The 21,066-nt window shown below is 45.7% G+C and overlaps 1 protein-coding gene across 1 annotated transcript in view; it reads left to right on the forward strand.

Annotated features, from left to right (window-relative positions):
- LOC140407544 (C2 domain-containing protein 2-like) overlaps positions 1 to 21,058 on the forward strand; it is a gene marked incomplete at its 5' end in the record, with an annotated part of 39,999 nt that extends 18,941 nt beyond the window's left edge. Inside the window, 5 exons of the mRNA XM_072494940.1 lie at positions 4,484 to 4,655; positions 11,658 to 11,771; positions 14,727 to 14,854; positions 16,220 to 16,538; positions 18,576 to 21,058. Coding sequence (XP_072351041.1) covers positions 4,484 to 4,655; positions 11,658 to 11,771; positions 14,727 to 14,854; positions 16,220 to 16,538; positions 18,576 to 18,784 — 942 coding nt within the window. The remainder of the gene's footprint in view (positions 1 to 4,483; positions 4,656 to 11,657; positions 11,772 to 14,726; positions 14,855 to 16,219; positions 16,539 to 18,575) is intronic.
- Between the last annotated feature and the right edge of the window lie 8 nt (positions 21,059 to 21,066).

A 21,066-nucleotide genomic window follows, 5' to 3' on the forward strand; every position in this document is an offset into this window, starting at 1 on the left:
GACCGAACCCAATAAAAATGGCTAGAGCCTAAATAAAAATGGGGGGCTACGAAATGGTCAATCTGAAGCCAGATCTCTTTGTTACAAACAAAACTGTTTATATCTACAAATACGGCAATTTGAGTTAGGTTTGAAAGTGACCAGCCATTCTCTGGAAAATAAAACCTTTTTGAGTTTGACATAGGGATGTTGATGCTGGGAATGGGATTTTTTTTTTCATTTAGATAGCTAGGGTTGGTGACAGTCACTCCCAGATTAAGCTGTTCCTGGTTATAGTTTAGTGGTAAGCTCCATCTATTCTGCCTTGACCTCCGAGGAACTGCACGTGCTGACCACATTCCTCTATTCTGTTTCCCGTCCCAGTCACCCTCTTTCGTGCCCATCACTATTTTTGTTTCATTTGTATCTTAAGATTTTTGCTTTGATGCCTGGTCTGCTGTAACACAGGCTCCTTCTGCATGCCAACTCCCGGCTCCGAGTTCAAAGGCAGGAAATAAATACTTCAGCCGAGTGCCGGCAGCCTGGATTCAGTCCAGTATTGGCAGGAGACCGAGAACTGGGTCCAAATGCTGATAGGGTGGGTCTTCCGAACCTGATGTATTATTACTGGGCGGCGAATGTGGCGAAGGTACGGAGCAGGGTCAGAGGGGTTGATTGATTCCCAATGGGTCAGAATGGAGGTGAGTTTGGGTAGGGGGTCGGGATTGAAGGCGAGAGCGACAGCGCCGCTCCCGACAGCCCCGGGGAGATACACAGGATGGCCGGTTGTAATAGCCTCGTTGAGCATTTGGAGGCAGTTTCGCCAGCACTTCGGGTTGGGGGCAGGGTCAAGGGAAATGTCGATTCGGGGGAACCATAGATTTGAGCCAGGGAAGTGGGACGGAAATTCTCGGAGATGGGAGGAAAAAGGAATTAGGACAATAAAAGATTTGTTCTTGGGGGTCGGTTTGCGGGATCGAAGGAGCTGGGAGTGAAGTATGGGCTGGAGCAGGGGAAAATATTTGGAGACTTTGCCAGAAAGGAGATACAGAGCTTCCCAGTAGAGCCAGCTTCCGCATTGCTAGAGGAGGTTCTGACGAGAGGGGGACTGGAGAAGAGGGTAGTATCGGCGGTTTACGGGGCTATTTTGGAGGAGGAGCAGGCGCCGCTGGAAGGGATAAAGCCAAAGTGGCAGGAAGAATTGGGGGAGGGTATGGAGGAAAGGTTCTGGTATGAAGTGCTCCAGTGGGTGAACGCCTCCACTTCGTGTGCGAGGTTGGGGCTGATACAGCTGAAGGTGGTGTATAGAGCTCACCTTACAAGGGCGAGGATGAGCCGGCTCTTTGAGAGGGTAGAAGATGTGTGTGATCGTTGCAGGGGAGACCACGTTCATATGTTTTGGTCCTGTCCAAAGCTGGAGGATTACTGGAAGGAGGTTTTTAGGGTAATCTCTAAAGTGGTGCACGTGAAACTGGACCTGGAAATGGGCGCAGAGCTAGATTTCTCGTTGATTTCTCTTTGCCTCGCTGATTGCCCGAAGGCGGATCCTGTTCGGGTGGAGATCTACCTCTCCACTCTGTGCCCTGGCATAGCGGGGGGACCTGCTGGAAATCTTGACGCTTGAAAAGGTCAAATTTGAACTGATGGGAAGGATGGAGGGTTTCTGCAATTCATGGGCGTTATTAATTATGCACGTTCGAGAATTGGATTACATCAAACATTTTGGGGGGAGGGGGGCTGTGTGTGTTAATGGCGACTATGGGTGATTCCTGATTCCTTTTTGTCATTTGTTTATGTTAACATGCGGGCTAATGTCTGGGGGTTTGGTGGGAGGATGGGATTGTTGTTACTGATACGGGGATTGACATTACATTCGTTACTGATTATTGTTTATTGTTGGGTGTAAATTTGGGAGAAAATGTGAAAAAGGAGGAGAATAAAAAATATTTCTTTTAAATGCAGATAGGGAAACTGGCAATGAGTTGCTGCGAACGCGAAAGTGAGCTATTGTCGTACCACCATGTAGTCCTCTAATTGGGATGTGTGCGAAGAGAGTGTTGGGTCTTCCGTGCCAATTCTCCATCCTGCAATGGAGGACTTCACCTCCACCACACATTCCTCGGCCTCTTATGTTAGAATCAAGGTTCTGTTGCACTCTTTTTTTTTTTTTTTTTTTTAAATCCTTCTCCCCATCTTCAAAATTGGAAAATTGTCTTGCCTCCATTCAATCTTTTGCTCCCCCCCCCCCCTCCCCCCAACCCCCACCCCCATTTGTTTTGGGTCAAGTGTTTTAAAGTGATGGTTGGATGTTACGTCACCACATTTCTGGTAACCAATCTTGATAAAATCGCTACAGTGCAGAAGGAGGCCATTGGGCCCATCGAGTCTGCCCCGGCCCTCCTCAAGAGTACCCTACCTCGTTACTGATTATTAATACACCTAAAGAGCACCCTACCTCGGCCCACTCCCCTGCCCTATCCCCGTAATCCACAACATTGGTCTCCGATTTCTCATTATGTTTAAAGTAATCACCTTGCTTTGCCAATCTCCTCCCACCTTCCAACCTAACCACTCACCCAGGGTTGGTAATGTTCAAATATTCATCATTCTGCTTAACACATGGAACTCCAGCCAGCCACATGACCCCACAGCCTTTCCATGTCTACTGTTTAATGTTTCCTATTTATTAAGCAATCCTGCTGTAACAATTTAAATACCTCTATCTTTCATAGTTTAGCCTCATACTCCTTTTGTTCGATTTTGCCCACTATCGTGCTCCTGCTGTTGAAAACAGATTTTTTTTTTTGCCAATAAAATAGACTAAAGCTAATGCGATTGTGGGGATGTTTTCTGACCATTCTGCTCCGCCTTCCGCCTTAACAGATTGACAACTTATCTGGGTTCCGCAGGTTGCCTCAACAAGACCCCATTATTCATGCGAGTGTCGACAGGCTGTGCATCTGGAGGTTAAGAGGGTGGGGAGAGAAGATTTATTGCAAGTAAACCCTATCCTCCAGCATCCAAATGTGCACTTGCAATAATGATCAATGAATTTTTCCCCTTTTTCTTCCACCCACTCCACCCTATTGTCATTGAGCTATGTGTAGCATCCCTATTGCTTTCCTAGCAAAGATCAAGTACAAAGAACAGCACAGGAACAGGCCCTTCGGCCCTCCAAGACTGCTCCGATCACGATGCCTGTCTAAACTAAATACTTCTGCATTTCCGGGGTCTGTACCCTCTCTTCCCATCCTATTCATGTCTTTGTCAAGATGCCCTTTAAACATCGCTATTGCATCTGCTTCCACCACCGTTCCAGGTTGACTCACCACTTTGTGTTTTAAACTCCTCTAAACTTTGCCCCTCGCACCTTAAACCTATGCCCCTAGTAATTGACTTTTCCACTCTGGGGGGGGAAAAAGCTTCTGACTATTCACTGTCCATGCCCCTCATAATTTTGTAAACTTCTTTTTAAATTTTAGAGTACCCAATTCTTTTTTTTTTCAATTAAGGGGCAATTTAGCGTGGCCAATTCACCTACCCTGCACACCTTTAGGTTGTGGGGCTGATACCCACGCAGACACGGGGAGAATGTGCAAACTCCACGCGGACAGTGACCCAGAGCCGGGATCGAACCCGGGATCTCAGTGCCATGAGGCAGCAGTGCTGCGTCACCGTGCCGCCATATAATTTTGTAAACTACTGTCAGGTCTCCCCTCAACCTCCATCGTTCCAGTGAAAACAATCCAAGTTTATCCACCCTCTCCTCCATAGCTAATATCCTCCATACCAGGCAGCATCCTGGTAAACCTCTTCTGTACCCTCCACTTTCTTCTGGTTGTGTGGCGACCAGAATTGTACATAAATCATAGAATCCCCACACTGTAAAAGGAGGCCATTCAGCCCATCGGGTCTGCAGCAAACCTCCGAAAGTGCACCCTACCTTGACTCCCCCGCCCTATCCACGTAACCCCACCGAACCCTTGGACACTACGGAGCTATTTATTATGGCCAATCCAGCTAAACTGCACATCTTTGGACTGTGGGAGGAAACCGGAACACCCGGAGGAAACCCACGCAGACACTGGGGGAATGTGCAAACTCCACACAGACGGTGTGTGGAGGCCGGAATTGAATCTGGAACCCTGGAATCTGTGAGGCAGCAATGCTAACCACTGTGCCACCATGCCGTCCCAAAGCAAGTAAAAGTACAGGACAGGAATAAATCTGAGACTTTCTAGTCAGTATTGCTCAAACATTCATTAGATAGAAATTCTTGAACAATAGGGGAAGGTTTGGAATTTTCAAGGGAATACTGATGGTTTGAGACTCCTTGTTGTCGTGTCACCGGAGTGTTGCCTTCCGGATGAAGCAATATTTTGCAAGGATACTCTATCTACGGTGGGACCACCCTCCCCCGTCCGGTATTCAGATCCTAACGTGTCTTGGTAGTGGGGTCGTAATGGCTCTCAAATGTGAACATCATTGTCTTTGTTGATTTCAGTTCTGTTACATGGAACCTAACGAAGCTAAGTGCCGGCAATCCCCCTCACTGCTTTCAGCAAAGAAAGTGGAAAAGGACCGAACGGTCATGCCTTGCGGCACAGTTGTTACAACAGTAACTGCTGTTAAGACCAAGCCTCGAATGGATGGAAAGCTGTGTGGCAGTCCTACAGGTAATAAAAGCTGTTCTGGGTTCGAATCACATCACTGCAGATGGTGAAATTTGAATTCAATGAACATCTGGAATTAAAAGTCTAATGATGACCATGAAAACATTGTCGATTGTCGTAAACACCCATCTGGTTCACTAATGTCCTTTAGGGAAGGAAATCTGCCGTCCTCACCTGGTCTGGCCTACATGTGACTCCAGACTCTCAGCAATGTGGCTGACTCTTAACTGCCCCTCGAGGGCAATTAGGGATGGGCAATAAATGCTGGCACAGCCAGTGATGCCCACGTCCGATGAATGGGTAAACAAACAAAAATAACATTCTCGTTACTTCTGAGTAATATTGGGGCTAAGAGGACGGGTTGCACAATCTAGGCCTTTAGGCCTGTATTCCCTTGCTTTACAGGTGATTAAAGAGTGATGTAATGGAGGTTTTTAAGATTATTACAGGATAATAATCTCTTCTTTTGCTGAGGAAGTCCATAACAAGTTGACATAAGTTTAGAAATAGATTTGGGCCATTTGGGAGTGATATCAGGAAGCACTTCTTCACAATGGAAATCTAGAAATCTCTTCCTCCAGAAAGTTGCTGAGGCTAGGGCTCTGTTGAAAAGTTCAAAGCTGAAGTTATAGATTTCTTTTCTCTGTTAGGCAGGGGTATAATGGATATCGAACCAAGTTGAATAAAAGGGAGTTTGAGATATCGATCAGCCACGATTTAATTGAACAAGTGGCAAAACAAACCTTAAGGGCTAAATGGCCTTCTCCTGTTCCAATGAACCTTCAGCTTGACAAGCTGCTGAAAGTTACCTTCTCTCTTCCGACGTGACTGCGCTTTAAGAAAAAAAGTGGATGAAAAGCGCCTAGTGACGCCCAGTAGTTGTGAAAAACTCTTTATCAATGCAAGGCTTAGTTTTCAGCACACTGACTGGAGTATCTTCCTGGCCCACATGATTTGAGCGTGGCGATTGGCTGGTCCAGTGGGTTCAGTAGGCTGAGTAGCTCCAAGCTGAGCCTAATCCCATCCTGACCACAAACCACAACTGTCTATCCACACTTCTGTTCCTGAGGAGTGAATGGACAATGATTACAACTGGGCACTCTGACCTTTCCTGTTGCTCCTCCCCAGCCCTAGCCTGGAGCAGGCGCATAATTGTACATGTGCAACAGCAGCTGTTCCACCATACTGCTCACAGTAAGAGCGCAAACCACTTTATAGGATCCAGAGGTGTCGCAACATGTAATGCACAATTTAGAATAATCTTTGTTATTCTCACAAGTAGGCTTGCATTAATACTGCAATGAAGTTACTGTGAAAATCCCCTAGTCGCCACACTCCGGCGCCTGTTCGGGTATTCAGAATGTCCAATTCACCTAACAAGCACGTCTTTCGCGACTTGTGGGAAGAAACCGGAGCACCCGGAGGAAACACACGCAGACACTGGGAGAACATGCAGACTCCGCACTGACAGTGATCCAAGCTGGGAATCGAACCCAGGTCCCTGCTGCTGTGAAGCAACAGTGCTAACCACTATGCTACCGTGCTGCCCATCAGTACCATTTAGTACCAACTTAGTGCATCTCTTGAGGCTACAGGATGTAATTGCTGGGTCTTGAGATCAATTGGAATCTTTTTCTTTGTTGCTTAGGGCACTTTATAAGCAGTTGGAAAGGCCAGTGTTACCTTCGAAAGAATCTAACAATGTGCCAAATGTGCAAAGCCTCTTAGTAAATGTGTGAACTAAGTAACCCTACTCTGTCTAAAACTGCTTGAAAACAGGGAGTTGTGAGTTTGCATCTCTTGTACCCAGCTTCAACTCTGCCAAACCTTCTGGACCTGGTTTTAGCTGCATCTTTTCAGGGAAAAGCTCGGTATTTTGGGTGCCTGCAGGTTGCAACCAGTATCATGCTTGCTCATCGAGCACCATAAGTCTTCAATTCTGCACACCGGGAGCAGATCATGATTAAGTCTTAAAAACATTTTTTGTGGGTGCAAGCACCTTAGTGGTGGTTGTCGTTCAGTAGAGACATTGAAAGAAGATTTGAAATCCATTGGCTGCAGAATTCCTCAAAAGAAATAAATTGCTAAGAAGGTGAGCATAGTGGGACCAGAGGCGGTCTTACACTTCAGGGGGTCCCGCACTCTCCCTCTTTGCAGGGACCCCCACGTCACACCCCGTCCGCTGATGATGTTGAATCCCACCTCAAATAACATCCAGTCCCACCCACAATAACATCGAGCCCCACCCCGAATGATGTCCTCCTGACCCTACCTACCCTCCCCTTGCGCAATGCAAGACACAGAGATTCAAAGATCACTGCTCGACAGACTGCTGCAGTGCTCTTTACCTTATGACAGCAACAAGCCTGTACTAATTGATAAATTGAAATCCAAGCCTACCTGTTGTCAGCGTGATGGAAAAGATGGTCAATATTGCATTCACTGTGTCTGGAGGCGAGAAAACGTGAACTGGCTGATGAGCAGTAGGATGGAGAAATCAGCCGGTGCTAAGACTGCAGCACAACACAGGCAAGTGCAGGGTAGAATTAGCCAAAATAAGTCCAGTGCAGGAGCAAATACTCCAATGAAGTTGAATGTCCAGTCTAAGTCCTAATGTCAGTGGCTTTGCTGGCAACTGTCTGGCAGGATTCCGTTCCTTAATTGTCCAGAAGAGTAATAAGAGGATCAGAGAATCCTTACAGTGCAGAAGGACGCCTTTCAAAAGATACTTTCTGAAGACGAGTAAAGAGCAATGGGGGATGGTGGTTACTCACCAGTTATAACTGTCTGCATGTGACCACTCATCATTATATCAGAGCAGCATATGTTCTCGCTTGAACCGAATTTAGGCCGGAGAACATGGCAGAGGGACAGATTTTTTAAAAGATTTTCTTCTTTATCAGTTGTTTGCAATCCATGGCAACTCGGATGGCTTTTCTTCTGCACTTTTCCTTCACAAAATCATCAATCACATCATCATGGGTGAAATAATGTAAGGAAGCATTTTCAATTGTCAGTATTGCTGAACTTGTCAAATGTTCCTGACTCATCGTACTTCACAGATCATTAGGGGCTGGTTTAGCACACTGGGCTAAATCGCTGGCTTTTAATGAAGACCAAGGCAGGCCAGCAGCATGGTTCAATTCCCGTACCAGCCTCCCTGAACAGGCGCCGGAATGTGGTGACTAGGGGCTTTTCACAGTAACTTCATTGAAGCCTACTTGTGACAATAAGCGATTTTCATTTCATTTCATTATTCACTCTTTAAGAACGTAGACCTGAAGCTTTTGTGACGGTGTTGTTAAAAAGAACTTCAGAATCGTTTCCATATTTGGACAGGTTGCTGGCAACCCATCAAGTAAATCAGCTGGTGATCCCGAAGCGCAGTGTTCATCATTATTAATGAAATGAGTGAATTGTTTCACTAGTTCTTCAAAAAGATTTGTGCCTTATGTCCTCCCAGTAGAATTCAATTAACCTCTTACCACAGCGGCTCTTAGCATTCTCATCTGCACTTGTGTCGAAAAGCACGCAAGATAATTCAGCAGTCTTGTTCAGAGATTCACTTCTACTCTGTGTGGACCATTATTGTGTCACAAATTACATTGACAGTCTCAACGATGATCTTCTCTTTCGTCTTTAAAGTGATTTCATTGTCTCCAATTTAATCAAAAATAACTTCCTACGTCTTGTAAAACTTTAATGTTAGTGCTTCGGCATCCGCTGAGGTATAGTCATTTCAAACTTCCATAACGAAACCTCTAACTGAGACTAACAATTGTGAAGCATTTTTCAATTATTGTATGAACATTTTGCAGTGATTTGCTGACGGCATTAATTCTTCGAAGTAAACGATTCCACAAACAGTAAAATCTGCAATTTAGTACTTTTCAAACTTCTGCTAAGGATTTCACACATGGTTTCTCTGAATTTGGTGTGGCTCTGTCTGATGAACATTCCTTTACAACGACAAAGTTCGGTCTCCGAGCCCGAGCAGCATCTGCACCAGTGGACCACCTGGTGTCACAAATATTTTTCGACCATCAAATGTTTTCCATCTGTCTGCTCCAAGCATGATTGCAGTATATTCCACAGATGCATGAAAACTGGAAGGAAAGCATAGAAGTTTTGAATAAAGTCCAAACAATTTACGTCTGCCTCTCTCGATTCAGCTGCTGCGTTGCAGATCAAATTGAAGAAGTGACTGGAGCGTGGGATGAATAATGCACAAGGGGTTTGCATTGTTCAGTCTTGTTTGTAGATCTGAATATCTTCCTGCCATTATTGCAGCATCATTGAAACTCTACACATGACAAAGTTTTGATGCCCAAACCTACATTTGAAATGATACCCTAAAACCACTGACTCCAGGCACTCGGAAGTGTGGGATTGTAGCTGGACAAAACCGTGAAAACGCTCCACAACTTCACCATCGCTGGCCACGTACTTTAAAATTTGTGTTAATTTGTCTGCATGACTCACATCTGGTGTTGAATCAACTATTTAGGGAATAGTATTTGGCATCTTTAACTCTGCCGTTTTAGTGATAGTGAACCTCATCGTAGGTTCTGTGTTTTCAAAAAGTTTCACCTGAGGAAGGAGCAGCGCTCCGAAAGCTAGTGACATCGAAACAAACCTGTTGGACTTTAACCTGGTGTTGTAAGACTTCTTACTGTGTTCAAAAAGTTGGTCTTCCCTGAGCCACAATATTGAGAACTTTTCAAATGCCCTTTGAGAAGCTCGTCAAATTCATAAGCATTCAGGGCAGGCTAAACCATTACCTCTTTGAGTTGACACTGATGATTCATCATGTCCTCTTAAAGGAAGTCCAAAGGAAGACTGCAGTTTGACTGTGGCAACAACCCATCTCGGCGCTTTCCTCCAGTAAAAATACTCGTTTTCAAACTGAGCTGATAATGCAGAATCGGTTCTTCCAGATAATTTACATCTTTGAACGAGCACACACATAGCCTTAATATGACTTTTGGAAGTTTCAAGATCAGCAATGTCTCTTCCAACATTTCTCCAGTCAGAGAGGGCTGATCAGGAAATTATTGTTTCCCTTTACCAGGGTCAGGGAATAATTTAAGACTGCCTTAGAGGTTTCCAAAAAATCAACCAGGTGAATATTCGGGAGGGGCCCTATCCTGCAGTGCTGTGTATTTAATTGAACGTCCGCTTCTAGGTGGGACGGCAATGTTACCACTCTTAAGGTTTCCTGGAAGAGCAATGAAAATTCCAATGTTTTTTACTGACTTTTTTTAAACTATAATGCTTGACTTTAGGATCTGTCTTTTTCCGCATGTCTCAACCTTCATACACCGCATGATTATCAGATGTGAGAATAAAATCGCCTGCTAGGTATCTTTGCTAATCATCTGCAGACACAACGACCGTAATTCTACTTATTTAAAAAATGTTTTGGCTTTTAGAACATAGAACATAGAACAATACAGCGCAGTACAGGCCCTTCGGCCCACGATGTTGCACCGAAACAAAAGCCATCTAACCTACACTATGCCATTATCATCCATATGTTTATCCAATAAACTTTTAAATACCCTCAATGTTGGCGAGTTCACTACTGTAGCAGGTAGGGCATTCCACGGCCTCACTACTCTTTGCGTAAAGAACCTACCTCTGACCTCTGTCCTATATCTATTACCCCTCAGTTTAAAGTTATGTCCCCTCGTGCCAGCCATATCCATCCGCGGGAGAAGGCTCTCACTGTCCACCCTATCCAACCCCCTGATCATTTTGTATGCCTCTATTAAGTCTCCTCTTAACCTTCTTCTCTCCAACGAAAACAACCTCAAGTCCATCAGCCTTTCCTCATAAGATTTTCCCTCCATACCAGGCAACATCCTGGTAAATCTCCTCTGCACCCGCTCCAAAGCCTCCACGTCCTTCCTATAATGCGGTGACCAGAACTGTACGCAATACTTCAAATGCGGCCGTACCAGAGTTCTGTACAGCTGCAACATGACCTCCCGACTCCGGAACTCAAACCCTCTACCAATAAAGGCCAACACTCCATAGGCCTTCTTCACAACCCTATCAACCTGGGTGGCAACTTTCAGGGATCTATGTACATGGACACCTAGATCCCTCTGCTCATCCACACTTTCAAGAACTTTACCATTAGCCAAATATTCCGCATTCCTGTTATTCCTTCCAAAGTGAATCACCTCACACTTCTCTACATTAAACTCCATTTGCCACCTCTCAGCCCAGCTCTGCAGCTTATCTATATCCCTCTGTAACCTGCTACATCCTTCCACACTATCGACAGCACCACCGACTTTAGTATCGTCTGCAAATTTACTCACCCACCCTTCTGCACCTTCCTCTAGGTCATTGATAAAAATGACAAACAGCAACGTTTGTTGCCTGTTTTCCAGATTCCTCTTCCAATTGTAAAACCAGGTTGGTCTGAACCAGGGATTTTCCCCTGGTTGCTCTGTATTGGCAGATTATTGAGGTGATTCCACCAGGCTGGTTCCTTCTATCAGAGGCACACGGTGCCTGATCGAGGGTCCCGACATCAGGACGGTGGTGGCACTGAAAGACACCGCCTCATCCTTGCTGCCAACCCTACACGCTCCCCTCCCCCTTGACCCACCTTCTGCCATCACCCCCATCCTGGGATCCAGCGACAATCCCAGGCCTCCAGTGGATGTCATTCCGGCAGCAGCCACTGCCTCCCCTGGAAGTCGGCAGCACTTGGGCGGGTGGGACCTATGCCCCGGTACCCTTGATCCCAGGGAAGACCTGCCACTGGCCTGTCAAGTAGCTGAGGGATAAAACAGGCCTTCCAGGAAGAAGGAAATACAGGGCTTTGGCTGGTGGCCATGACCACCATTTCCTCCGCAAAACTTTGGCCATTTTCTCTCCCTTTCCCCATAGATGTTGAGATTGAAACTTGGAGCCTTTTCCAGTCAAGAGTCCAGTAACCCAACCGATAACGATAGCCTTCCTTTTTCTTTTCCTTCATAAAAATTGCAGATTCCCCAGTAAAGAACACTACAGAAGTGAAAGATGCCAATGAGGAGTTCTTGACTGTTGGACACTCTGAACAGGGAGCACCAGTTAGTAAAATCTTGTCATCATCTGATACAGGTATGGATTGTCTGCTGCAGAGGGTGCTTTTTCTTTTGTAAGGGACTTCTTGGGATGAGCATCCAAATCAGGAATCTCGGAGTATCTTTATAATTTGTGAAATTTGAGTGCTGAGGACTGTTGATGCCATTGTTGCTTGATACTGGGTACATCACTGTCCGTGTGGAGTTTGTGCATTCTCCCCGTGTTTGCGTGAATTTCGCCCCCACAACATAAAGATGTGCAGGGTAGATGGATTGGCCACGCTAAATTGCCCCTTAATTGGAAAAAATGAAACGATTCTGGATACATGACATTGTTATCCTTGAGTTGAGGTACAAAAGTTAGATCAAAGTAATCTCTTGGTTGTCTTTATGGATGATGTGCTTTAGACTGAACTGCACAAACCTGGCATCAAGACCCATTGTGACAATGGTTACCAAATTGGTGATGAGCGAGAGCCAAGGATGCTCTGCCATCCTGAACTTTTCCATTGTTCCGGGTTAGTCCACCTTTGTAGCGTGTAACTTTGCAACATCTTGAGCCATTGTAGATCGTGTGCCTGCGTAAGGATGTAAAACTCTCTAGGTATGGAATGTGGCAGAAATTCTGTCCGAGCTTCTTGCGGCGTGGGCTTCCTCACCTTGGTTAGACCACACTTGGAGCACGATGAATGGTTCTGGTCTCCACATTGTAAAAAGGATATAGAGGCACTGGAGAAGGTCTTTACTCGTATGACACCAGAACTGAGGGGTTATACTTAACGGAAAGGAGAAGTCTGAACGGTGACCCTAATGGAGATCTTTTAAGCTTATGAGAGGGCTTGACCGGATAGGCTGAGAGTTTCCACTTGTGGAGAGATCCAGAACCAAGGGCCAAAAATATATAAGATAATCACTCATGAATCTAATAGGGAATTGAGGAGAAATGTCGTTACCCAGCGAGTGATTAGAATATGGAGCTCTCTACTACAAGGAATAGTTGAGGCAACCAACAGGAATGCATTTACGGAGTAGCGAGATAAGCACATCATGAAGTAAGGAATAGGAGGTTGTGTGTTGATGGGGTTAGATGACCAAGTGTGGGAGGAGACGCATGTGGAGCATAAACACCGGGCATAAACAGAGCTGTTGAGCTTAAGTGGCCCATTTCTGTGCTGTCAATGCTATATCATTGAAAATGGGTAAACCTCTTGATCCTTGTCCCATTCCCCATAGAGTTTGAATTTTAATATTTGAACTTGGTTTTCTTGATTTCCCATGAGGTGCTGGCGGCGGGGGGGGGGGGGGGGGGGGGGGGGGTGTTGGGAGAGCAAAACAGAGTTCTCTGTTGGGATGGGTGTAGAAACCCCAAATTTAGGGCACTTTATTTAGTGTCCAGAACAAGGGAGCATTGATAAAAATATTGGGACTAAATTACAGCCGCGGCTGGATATGAGAAGTGACTATAATGTAATCATGCATCTCCCTTTGGGCATCAGGCTTTCAAGATGTTTGCTGGTTTCAAAAATAAGTTCCATTTTAAAATAAATCAAAGTCTGCATAGAATCCCCTTCCCTGTTGTGTCTTTTTATCTCTTGTCTCATTGCTCATATATCTATTTTCTTTGTACTTGGACTGCGACATGCATTACCAACTGCTGTGCTTTTATTGTAGCAGGAAGTGCAAAGCCCATGCTTTTGGCAATTGGTTGCATGTCAGGCCTCGACTGTCCAGTATCCTCCAATTTAATTTGAGTAACCATAGTGATCAAACAACCAAGTGTTTTCAATAATCCTTCACGCTTGTCTCCCAGTTCAGTTAAGTTGCCTTTGTTGGTTCAAAACTCTGAAAAACTGAAACACAAAAATTAGCATAATGGTTCAGAGAAGGTTATAAATTAAACCTCCATTATTTCAGTATTACTCTGTGGCTCCGGGTAGTAACATTTGCCCCCCCCCCCCCCCCCCCCGTATCAGAAGGTTGTGCGGTCGGGTCCCATGAAGTCGGAGCATAAAATTCAGGACTGACGTCCCATTGCAGTACTGAGGGAGTGCTGCATTGCTTGAGGTGGCATCTTTCAGATGAGATGCTAAACCAAAGGTCCCGTTTGCTCTCGGGTGGCTACTGAAGCTCCCCTGGTACTATTTTAAAGAAGAGCAAGACGTTCTCCCCAGCCAGCCAATGTTCATCCCTCCATATATGTCCATTTGCCTCATTGCTTTTTGGGCACGGTGTACAAATTGGCTGCTGCTTTCCTCCATTAGACTACACTTCGAATGTACTTCAGTCACTGTAAAGCATTTGGAGAATGTGAAAGGTGCTATATAAATGCAACACTTTTTCCTTTCTTCAAGGAAGGGAACAGTTAATTAACCGCACTATGTTTCTCTCGATTGTCCCCATGGGCCAGAGTGCTCCTGTTAACTTGGCAGATGGGCAGACTAATCAAGTACTTGGAGAAATTCCATTCCTGAGGCAAATTTGAGGAGATGCCGGTCGAAGGAAGTTTCGGTCTTGGTGGGGAGATGTTTGGAAACTTTGCGTTGTTGGTCAAAAATCAAACTCTACCACTTCCCAGTTCCATCCATAGTTGACGAACTTTGCTGATTGGATGTGGCTGCTGAATTCCAACTTTGTAATAATTCTACAATGAAGTACTTGACCTGAATGAGCGACTAAGTGTTGAAGCTGTACAAAGTTACACCGTGCATGGGCACCGACCTGTTCCTTAATGTAGCCAAGTTTGTCCTTATTCTAATGTACAAAAGATTATTTCTAATTCAGCACAAAATAGAAGGAACTTCCCAAAGATTGAGAGTGGGTCTTGAGCATGGTGCCATAGGAAGGAATAAACCAAAGGAGAATATCATTTTTGTATCACTTGGATCCCGTTGCAGCTGTCTCCTGTGTACTTTTTCTTTGGTCAGCTACTCTTGTTGTGCTAACCACACAGGCAGAGTTTTTGTGCATTGATTTCAATCTTCAATTCTTGCAGAGCTGCTGCAGTTGAGCGGCACAGACCCCGTGGCTGAAGCAGCAATTCGACAACTAACTGAGTCGGCAAAGCACGCGCTGAAATCTCCCATCAGGAAAAGTACAATTGTGATTTCGGGTGTGACAAAGGTAGGTTCCCTATCCGGTCCAAGATCATCCTCTGTGCCTGAGTCAACTGTCCATTCATTCTTCTTCCTTTTGGCAACCGAGAACCTCTACACTTTGCAGATTTGGGATTGGCTTTAGGTATCATGTTGCGATGGAGAGGCCAGGTTTATTTTATGCAAAATCTATTTCAGAATCGGACAATATAGTTGGTTTGGCTTAGTGAGGAGGGAAGGGTTTTTCCAATCACATTGTTCGTGGGGTTTTTTTCTTTTGATTGGGAATTTGCCAGAGTTGAAAACACTCTGGGATCGGCTCTGATGGACTCTTTTCATTCCGTTCCCAAGTGTAAGATATTGACGAATTCTAGCCTCCCGCCGTGCTCTATGTGCTGGTACAAACACTGCTGGGGCACACAACCAAGGTGAGATGTATATTTCTTTGTGGGCAATGCTGGCATGGCTGTGTTTGTTGTCCATCCCCAGCACCCCTCCGAAACTGGCTGTAGAACGTCTTGAGCTGCTGCTGTCCTTCATGGCGCTCACATATGACATTGGAGAGAGAGCGCAGGAACCCACAAGAATGGTTCCCGAGGCGGGGCACGTCAGATATGAGGACGAATTGGAGAAGTTAGGACCGTTTTCACTGGAGAAGAGAAGGCTGGGGGTCTGATGGAGTATTCCAAAGGGGTCTGGACAGGGTAGAGAGGAGGAAACTGTTCCTGAAAGGATTCAGAAGGGGGTTTTGGCGGGGGGGGGGATTGGAATTGAAGGTAATTGGCAGACGTGAGACGAGGAGATAACCTTTTCACGCAGTAAGTGGCCACGGTCTGGGATGCACTGCCTGAGAGTGTGGTGGAGGCGGGTTCAGTGGAAGAATTCACCAGGGAATTACTGAAAAAGAAGGAATGTGCAGGGTTGTGCGAGAAGGTAGAGAAATGGCACTCGGTGAATTGCTTATTAGAAGAGCCAGTAAAGTGACGATGGGCTGAATGGTCTTCTGCACTGTGCCAATTCTGTGATAACTGTACTTCCAGGATATTGGAACGGCAGTGCAGAAATGGTTTATGTTCCAATCAGAATGGTGTTTGCCTTGGAGGTAACGTTGCTTCTCTTGCCATGTTTAGGAGACTTGTATACAAAAGAGAGTCTCCGCACTCATTTTTGGGGGTTTGAATTTGCACGGGTGTCTGAACAATTTGTTTCACGAAGTCTAACCCCTGCCTCTAAAAATGTCATTTAGTGATTTGTCCAACTTCACAAGGGATATTTTCTCTTGGTGCCTCCTTGATTCTTATTGCTGGACTTTCATTGAGTGGTGCAAGGGGAAAAGATATTGGCTGCCAGTAACTTGTAACCTGGAGAGATTCTTTCCCATCTTTCCCTCCAGGCCCCCGTGGCGGTCGATGATGAAATGACTCTGTCGGCTGATTACGCAGCTGCGATGGATGCGTCCTTGAGTCAGGAACCTCAGCCCCACCCTTCCTCTGAGTGCATGGCCGAGCGCCCAGCCGAACAAACATTAACTTACAGTTTACCCATGGCTGAGCTTTGTCCTGCCGAAGGGTCCTCTGCAACGGCACCCACTAGCAGAGTTGGTCAGGAATTCGGTCAGTGGAATGATGGCTCTCGGGAAGATCTGGATTTTGAACAGAGGTCCAATATTTCCATAGGTGGCTCGGAAGCAGGAACTATGAAAAAATCTAGAGGTAAATGCTCCAAAAATCAGGATTCTTTTTTAAACATCAGTTTGGAATCATTTTTCTTTCTTTCCTGGGATGTGGCTGGCCCAGCAATTGTCGACCTTCCCTAATTGCCCTTGAACTGAGTGGCTTTCCAGGTTATTTAAGAGTCACATATAGGCCAGACCAGGTAAGGGCGGCAGGCTTTCTTCCCGAAAGGACATTGGGACAATCAACAACGGTTTAATGGTCATCATTAGATTTTTAATTTCGGGTCCCAGGTTCGATTACCAGGCTTGCGTCACTGTCTGTGTGGTTTCTGCACGTTCTCCGCTTGTCTGCGAGGTTTTCCTCCGGGTGCTCCGGTTTCCTCCCACAAGTCCCCAAGGACGTGCTGTTAGGTAATTTGGACATTCTGAATTCTCCCTCTGTGTAACCGAACAGCGCCGGAATGTGGCGACTCGGGGCTTTTCACAGTAGCTTCATTGCAGTGTTAATGTAAGCCTACTTGTGACAATAAAGATTATTATTAATTCAAATTCCACCATTTGCTGTGGTGGGCTTCAAACCCAAATCCCCTGGGTCTCTGCATTACTAGACCAGTGACAATACCACTATGCCATCTCCCTTCTCTGCAAAGTTATGCTGCTATTTTGTCAAGACTTCTTAAATAGTGTGTATATACTGGTGATGAATCTGTGCATCCCACTATAAATAAAAACATAAAATGCTGGAAATTCTCTACAGGTCTAGCCGTATCTGTGAAGAGAGAGAAACAGCCAATGTTTCAGTCTGTGACCATTCATCAGAGCTTTGCCTGGTGGTGATCAGAACTTCTTTATGGGAGCACTGAAAGAGAAGCAGCAGTGAATTAAACACTCCCGTAATCCAAAGGCAACATACCCACTCTCCTTTCTGCCCCTTACCCAGATCAAAACAACGGCCCAGGATTTTAAGGTAAGGGAGGGAAGGAGCTCTTGATATTTTTGATGCAGGCACGTTTGCTGCATAGATTTTTTCGGAGCCATGGATGTAAATCCTCAGCTAACAACTTTGCAGAGATTCAGGGATTCCGCAACAAGAATTGTCGTCTGGGAAAATCTACTATGCTAACTGCTGGCATACGTTACCAGCTAGTAATTGATTTGTTGCACGACAGGCGTGCCCTCAATGCGTTGAACAATAACCTGTGCTGGGGTGTCCTCCAGTCCCTCAGCTAAGTGACTGTTCTGTGTCTGTCGTCACAGCCAGCCCCCAGCTGAAATACACAAATCCTGGCCAGAATAGATCAAAACTGGCCATGTCTAATTTGGATTTGATTTATTGTCACTTGTACCGAGGTACATAGACAGAGATATCGGGTGAAGCATAGAGAGTATAGTTCTATTCAGTAGAGAATATGCATGGAGAGATCAGTTCAGTCCATAGGGTCGTTCAGGAGTCTGGCAACAGCAGGGAAGAAGCTGTTTTTGAACCTGTTAGCACGTGTTCTCAGATTTTTGTATCTCCTGCCCGATGGAAGAGGTTAGAAGAGAGAATAACCCGGGTGGGGGGGGGGGTCTTTGATTATGCTGCCCGCTTTCCCAAGGCAGCGGGAGGTGTAGACAGAGTCAATGCGTGATGGACTGGGCGGTGTTCACGACTCGCTGCAGTTTCTTGCGGCCTTGAGCCGAGCAGTTACCATACCAGGCTGTGGCGCAGCCAAATAGGATGCTTTCTATGGTGCATCTAAAAATTGGTGAGAGTCGTGGGGACATATTGAATTTCCTTAGTTTCCTGAGGAAGTATAGGCGCTGTTGTGCGTTCTTGGTCATAGCGTCGACGTAGGAGGTGCAGGACAGATTGTTGGTAATGTGCACACCTAGTGACCCACTGCCAAGTGGTACAAGGCGCCTCTCTACTGAATCATTAGGGAAACTTCAAATCCATACGCGTTCAACCTCTCTGATACAAGCCCGTCTCTGTTGAAGATTGGTAGGAGGATCCTCCAGGTGGATATAAATGTATCTTGTTTTCTTTAGTATTGTTGTGCAGGAGCTGACACATTTGAACTTTTTTTTTCAGGTGGTTTTATGCGGAGTGGTGCAAAATTCTTTTTCCGGCGGAGACGACATCAGAAAGAACCCGGGATGAGTCAGTCGCACAACGACCTGGTTTATCTGGAGCAGCCAATGCTGCTGGAGAAGGAGAGGAAGTCGGCCAGGAAGCAAATTAAGAGGCTTTTCCCGAAATCCAAAAGCAAAGCTAAATTTAACAGCTCCCCACTGGACTAAGAACTCCTGAACACTTGACTTTCTCTCCCTGGCTGTCTTGCCCTGCCTTCTCCCTCCGTCCCACTCTTGCACCTGCGGCTAGAGAATGTGCAAACTCCAAAAGCCTCAGGGTATTATTTGACTTGCGATTACTGAGGCCTGCTGCATCCGAATTACTCCAGTTTAGGAAGAGGCCTAATTTTAAGATGTACCTTTTCGCTCATTGAGGAAAATAGCAACATTTTTTCAGTGTGGTGAGGGGATGTGGGGTGTGGATGGACTTCATTAGCTTCTGGATTTTTGATCATCCGCATTGGTTGAAGTGAAACCCTTTGGAAATGTGGGGGCACTTGTAACACTACAATTTTTCCATGTACCCAATTCTTACTACATCTAAACCTGCTCCTGCTGGCGATGCAACCTTCCAGTTCAGCTCAGGTTTTCCTAACTATTTGTCCTATCATTGCCAGTTTAGATAAGTTTTGAAAGTATTTATTATGCTCTGTGTCCAAGAGCGTTTTTGTCATACGGAGTTTAAAATTATTGCGTTTATTTTATACTTAAAATGGGGTCTGAGCCCCCCGGGTAACTTGTTGTTTCCTCGGTTCCGGCGTTCTTTTCTCCCCTCTCAGCTCTTCCTTCTATAATCCAAACCTCCCTTTGCCCTCTCCCCACTCTTTTCTCACCCCCCCCCCCCCCCCCCATTTTCCTCATGTCCTCTGAAAATGAGAGGCCTGCCCCTCAACCACAAAGGATGGGGCGGTCCCAAGGCCTGACTGAGCCAATTTGAAGGATTTGCATTCTCTCTATTTCTGTTCCCCTTCTAAGGCGGCCCCGATGAGAATATCATCCTGTGAGCAATTTGAGATCGGAGCACTGAATTCCTTTTGCTCCCTCCCTGCCCCTTTTTTTTTTTTTTTGAATAGCTCTGATCCGATGATGATTTTACCTTGGGTGAGCCCTGGGTGAACGATGAGATCGTGGAGTAGTTCGCCGTGTTAAGGGGAAGTCAGGCAGCCGTCTTGTAGCAGGGCCGGGAGGAAGGAAGCGGGCGCTGTACAGGAGCCAGCACTCTCCTTCAATCCCTTGCAAAGAATTCCTCACGGAGGGGAAAACAATGAGAGAGAAATTCCTCGACAACGGAAGAAGGATCTGAGTGGAATAGCCGCCTCGTCAAAGGCATAAGTAATGGAACTCTAATGAAAAACATTGAGACGATTGCTGAACCTGGGAGACCATTGTATGTCCAAGTCAAAATGTCAAAATTTGGTGCGTGCCAAAAAGAAGCCATATCTTGTCACCAGACATCTTACACTACAGACTTTTAGATTGAGCTCAAAAGCATTAATTTCCCCTCCTGAATTGCCAGAGTTCTAGACGAAAGACTGCAAGCCGGCTCTTTGATTTTTGGATGGCTTACAGTTTGGGAATGTGAAGCATGGAAGAGAAGTGCTTGTAAGAAAATGTGCCATGAGGCTAGCGCAATTGAGCAAGTCATTGTTCACTGTGTTGAAGGTATTTGAAATAGGACAGAACTAGTTCAGTAGGTTTGTGTGTGTGTATGTAATGGCATCCTTTTTTTTCCCCCCCTGTTGGTTGGTATGTTAAAGATTGTAGCATCACCTTTCACACTCCAAAACAAAAAATAAATCTTGAGCTTCCTACAGGCCTGGTGAGCACGCTGCTGCACTGTGCCACTTTTAAGGACCACATGCTTAGTGGTGCCAGAGGAATTTTTCAAAACGGCACTTGAATTTAATTTAAAAAAACTGACCAGAGAAGTTGTCGCTGAATCTTACCATTTTTTTTATCACAGACGTCCCCAAGTGCTTATTCTATCCACTGAAGCCTTGACATCCCCCCCCCCCCCCCCCCCCCCCCCCCCCCAGCTGTGGATGGGAACAACTCAAAAGGGTCTACGGGTTGCAGATACCCAGTTCTGAACCTGCCATTTATTTTCAAGTCATTTATCAGCTGGGAGGGTACATACCTGATCATGCCCCCGCACCGCACACATACACACACACACACAGTTTGCTGACATTGTTCAGACTGAAGCGTTAAATGGACTATGTATATGTGTGTGTTTGTGGAAGGATACAACGATAGGATCAACCTCCTTCCTACCTCCGGTGGAAACAAAACATAGCTTATTTGGTTGACGACAGCAGTGACCACCTGTCAGCTGTTTTCAAGGTGAGGAGTTTTTTTTTTCCTGCAACTGCCAATTTTGCCTAAAAGGTATTTAGCATCAGTTGAATAACTGCAGTGTTCTGCCTTTTCTTCACTACATGTTGCACTGT

This window comes from Scyliorhinus torazame, unplaced genomic scaffold (genome assembly GCF_047496885.1).
Source record: "Scyliorhinus torazame isolate Kashiwa2021f unplaced genomic scaffold, sScyTor2.1 scaffold_1579, whole genome shotgun sequence".
NCBI classification, from domain to species: domain Eukaryota; kingdom Metazoa; phylum Chordata; class Chondrichthyes; order Carcharhiniformes; family Scyliorhinidae; genus Scyliorhinus; species Scyliorhinus torazame.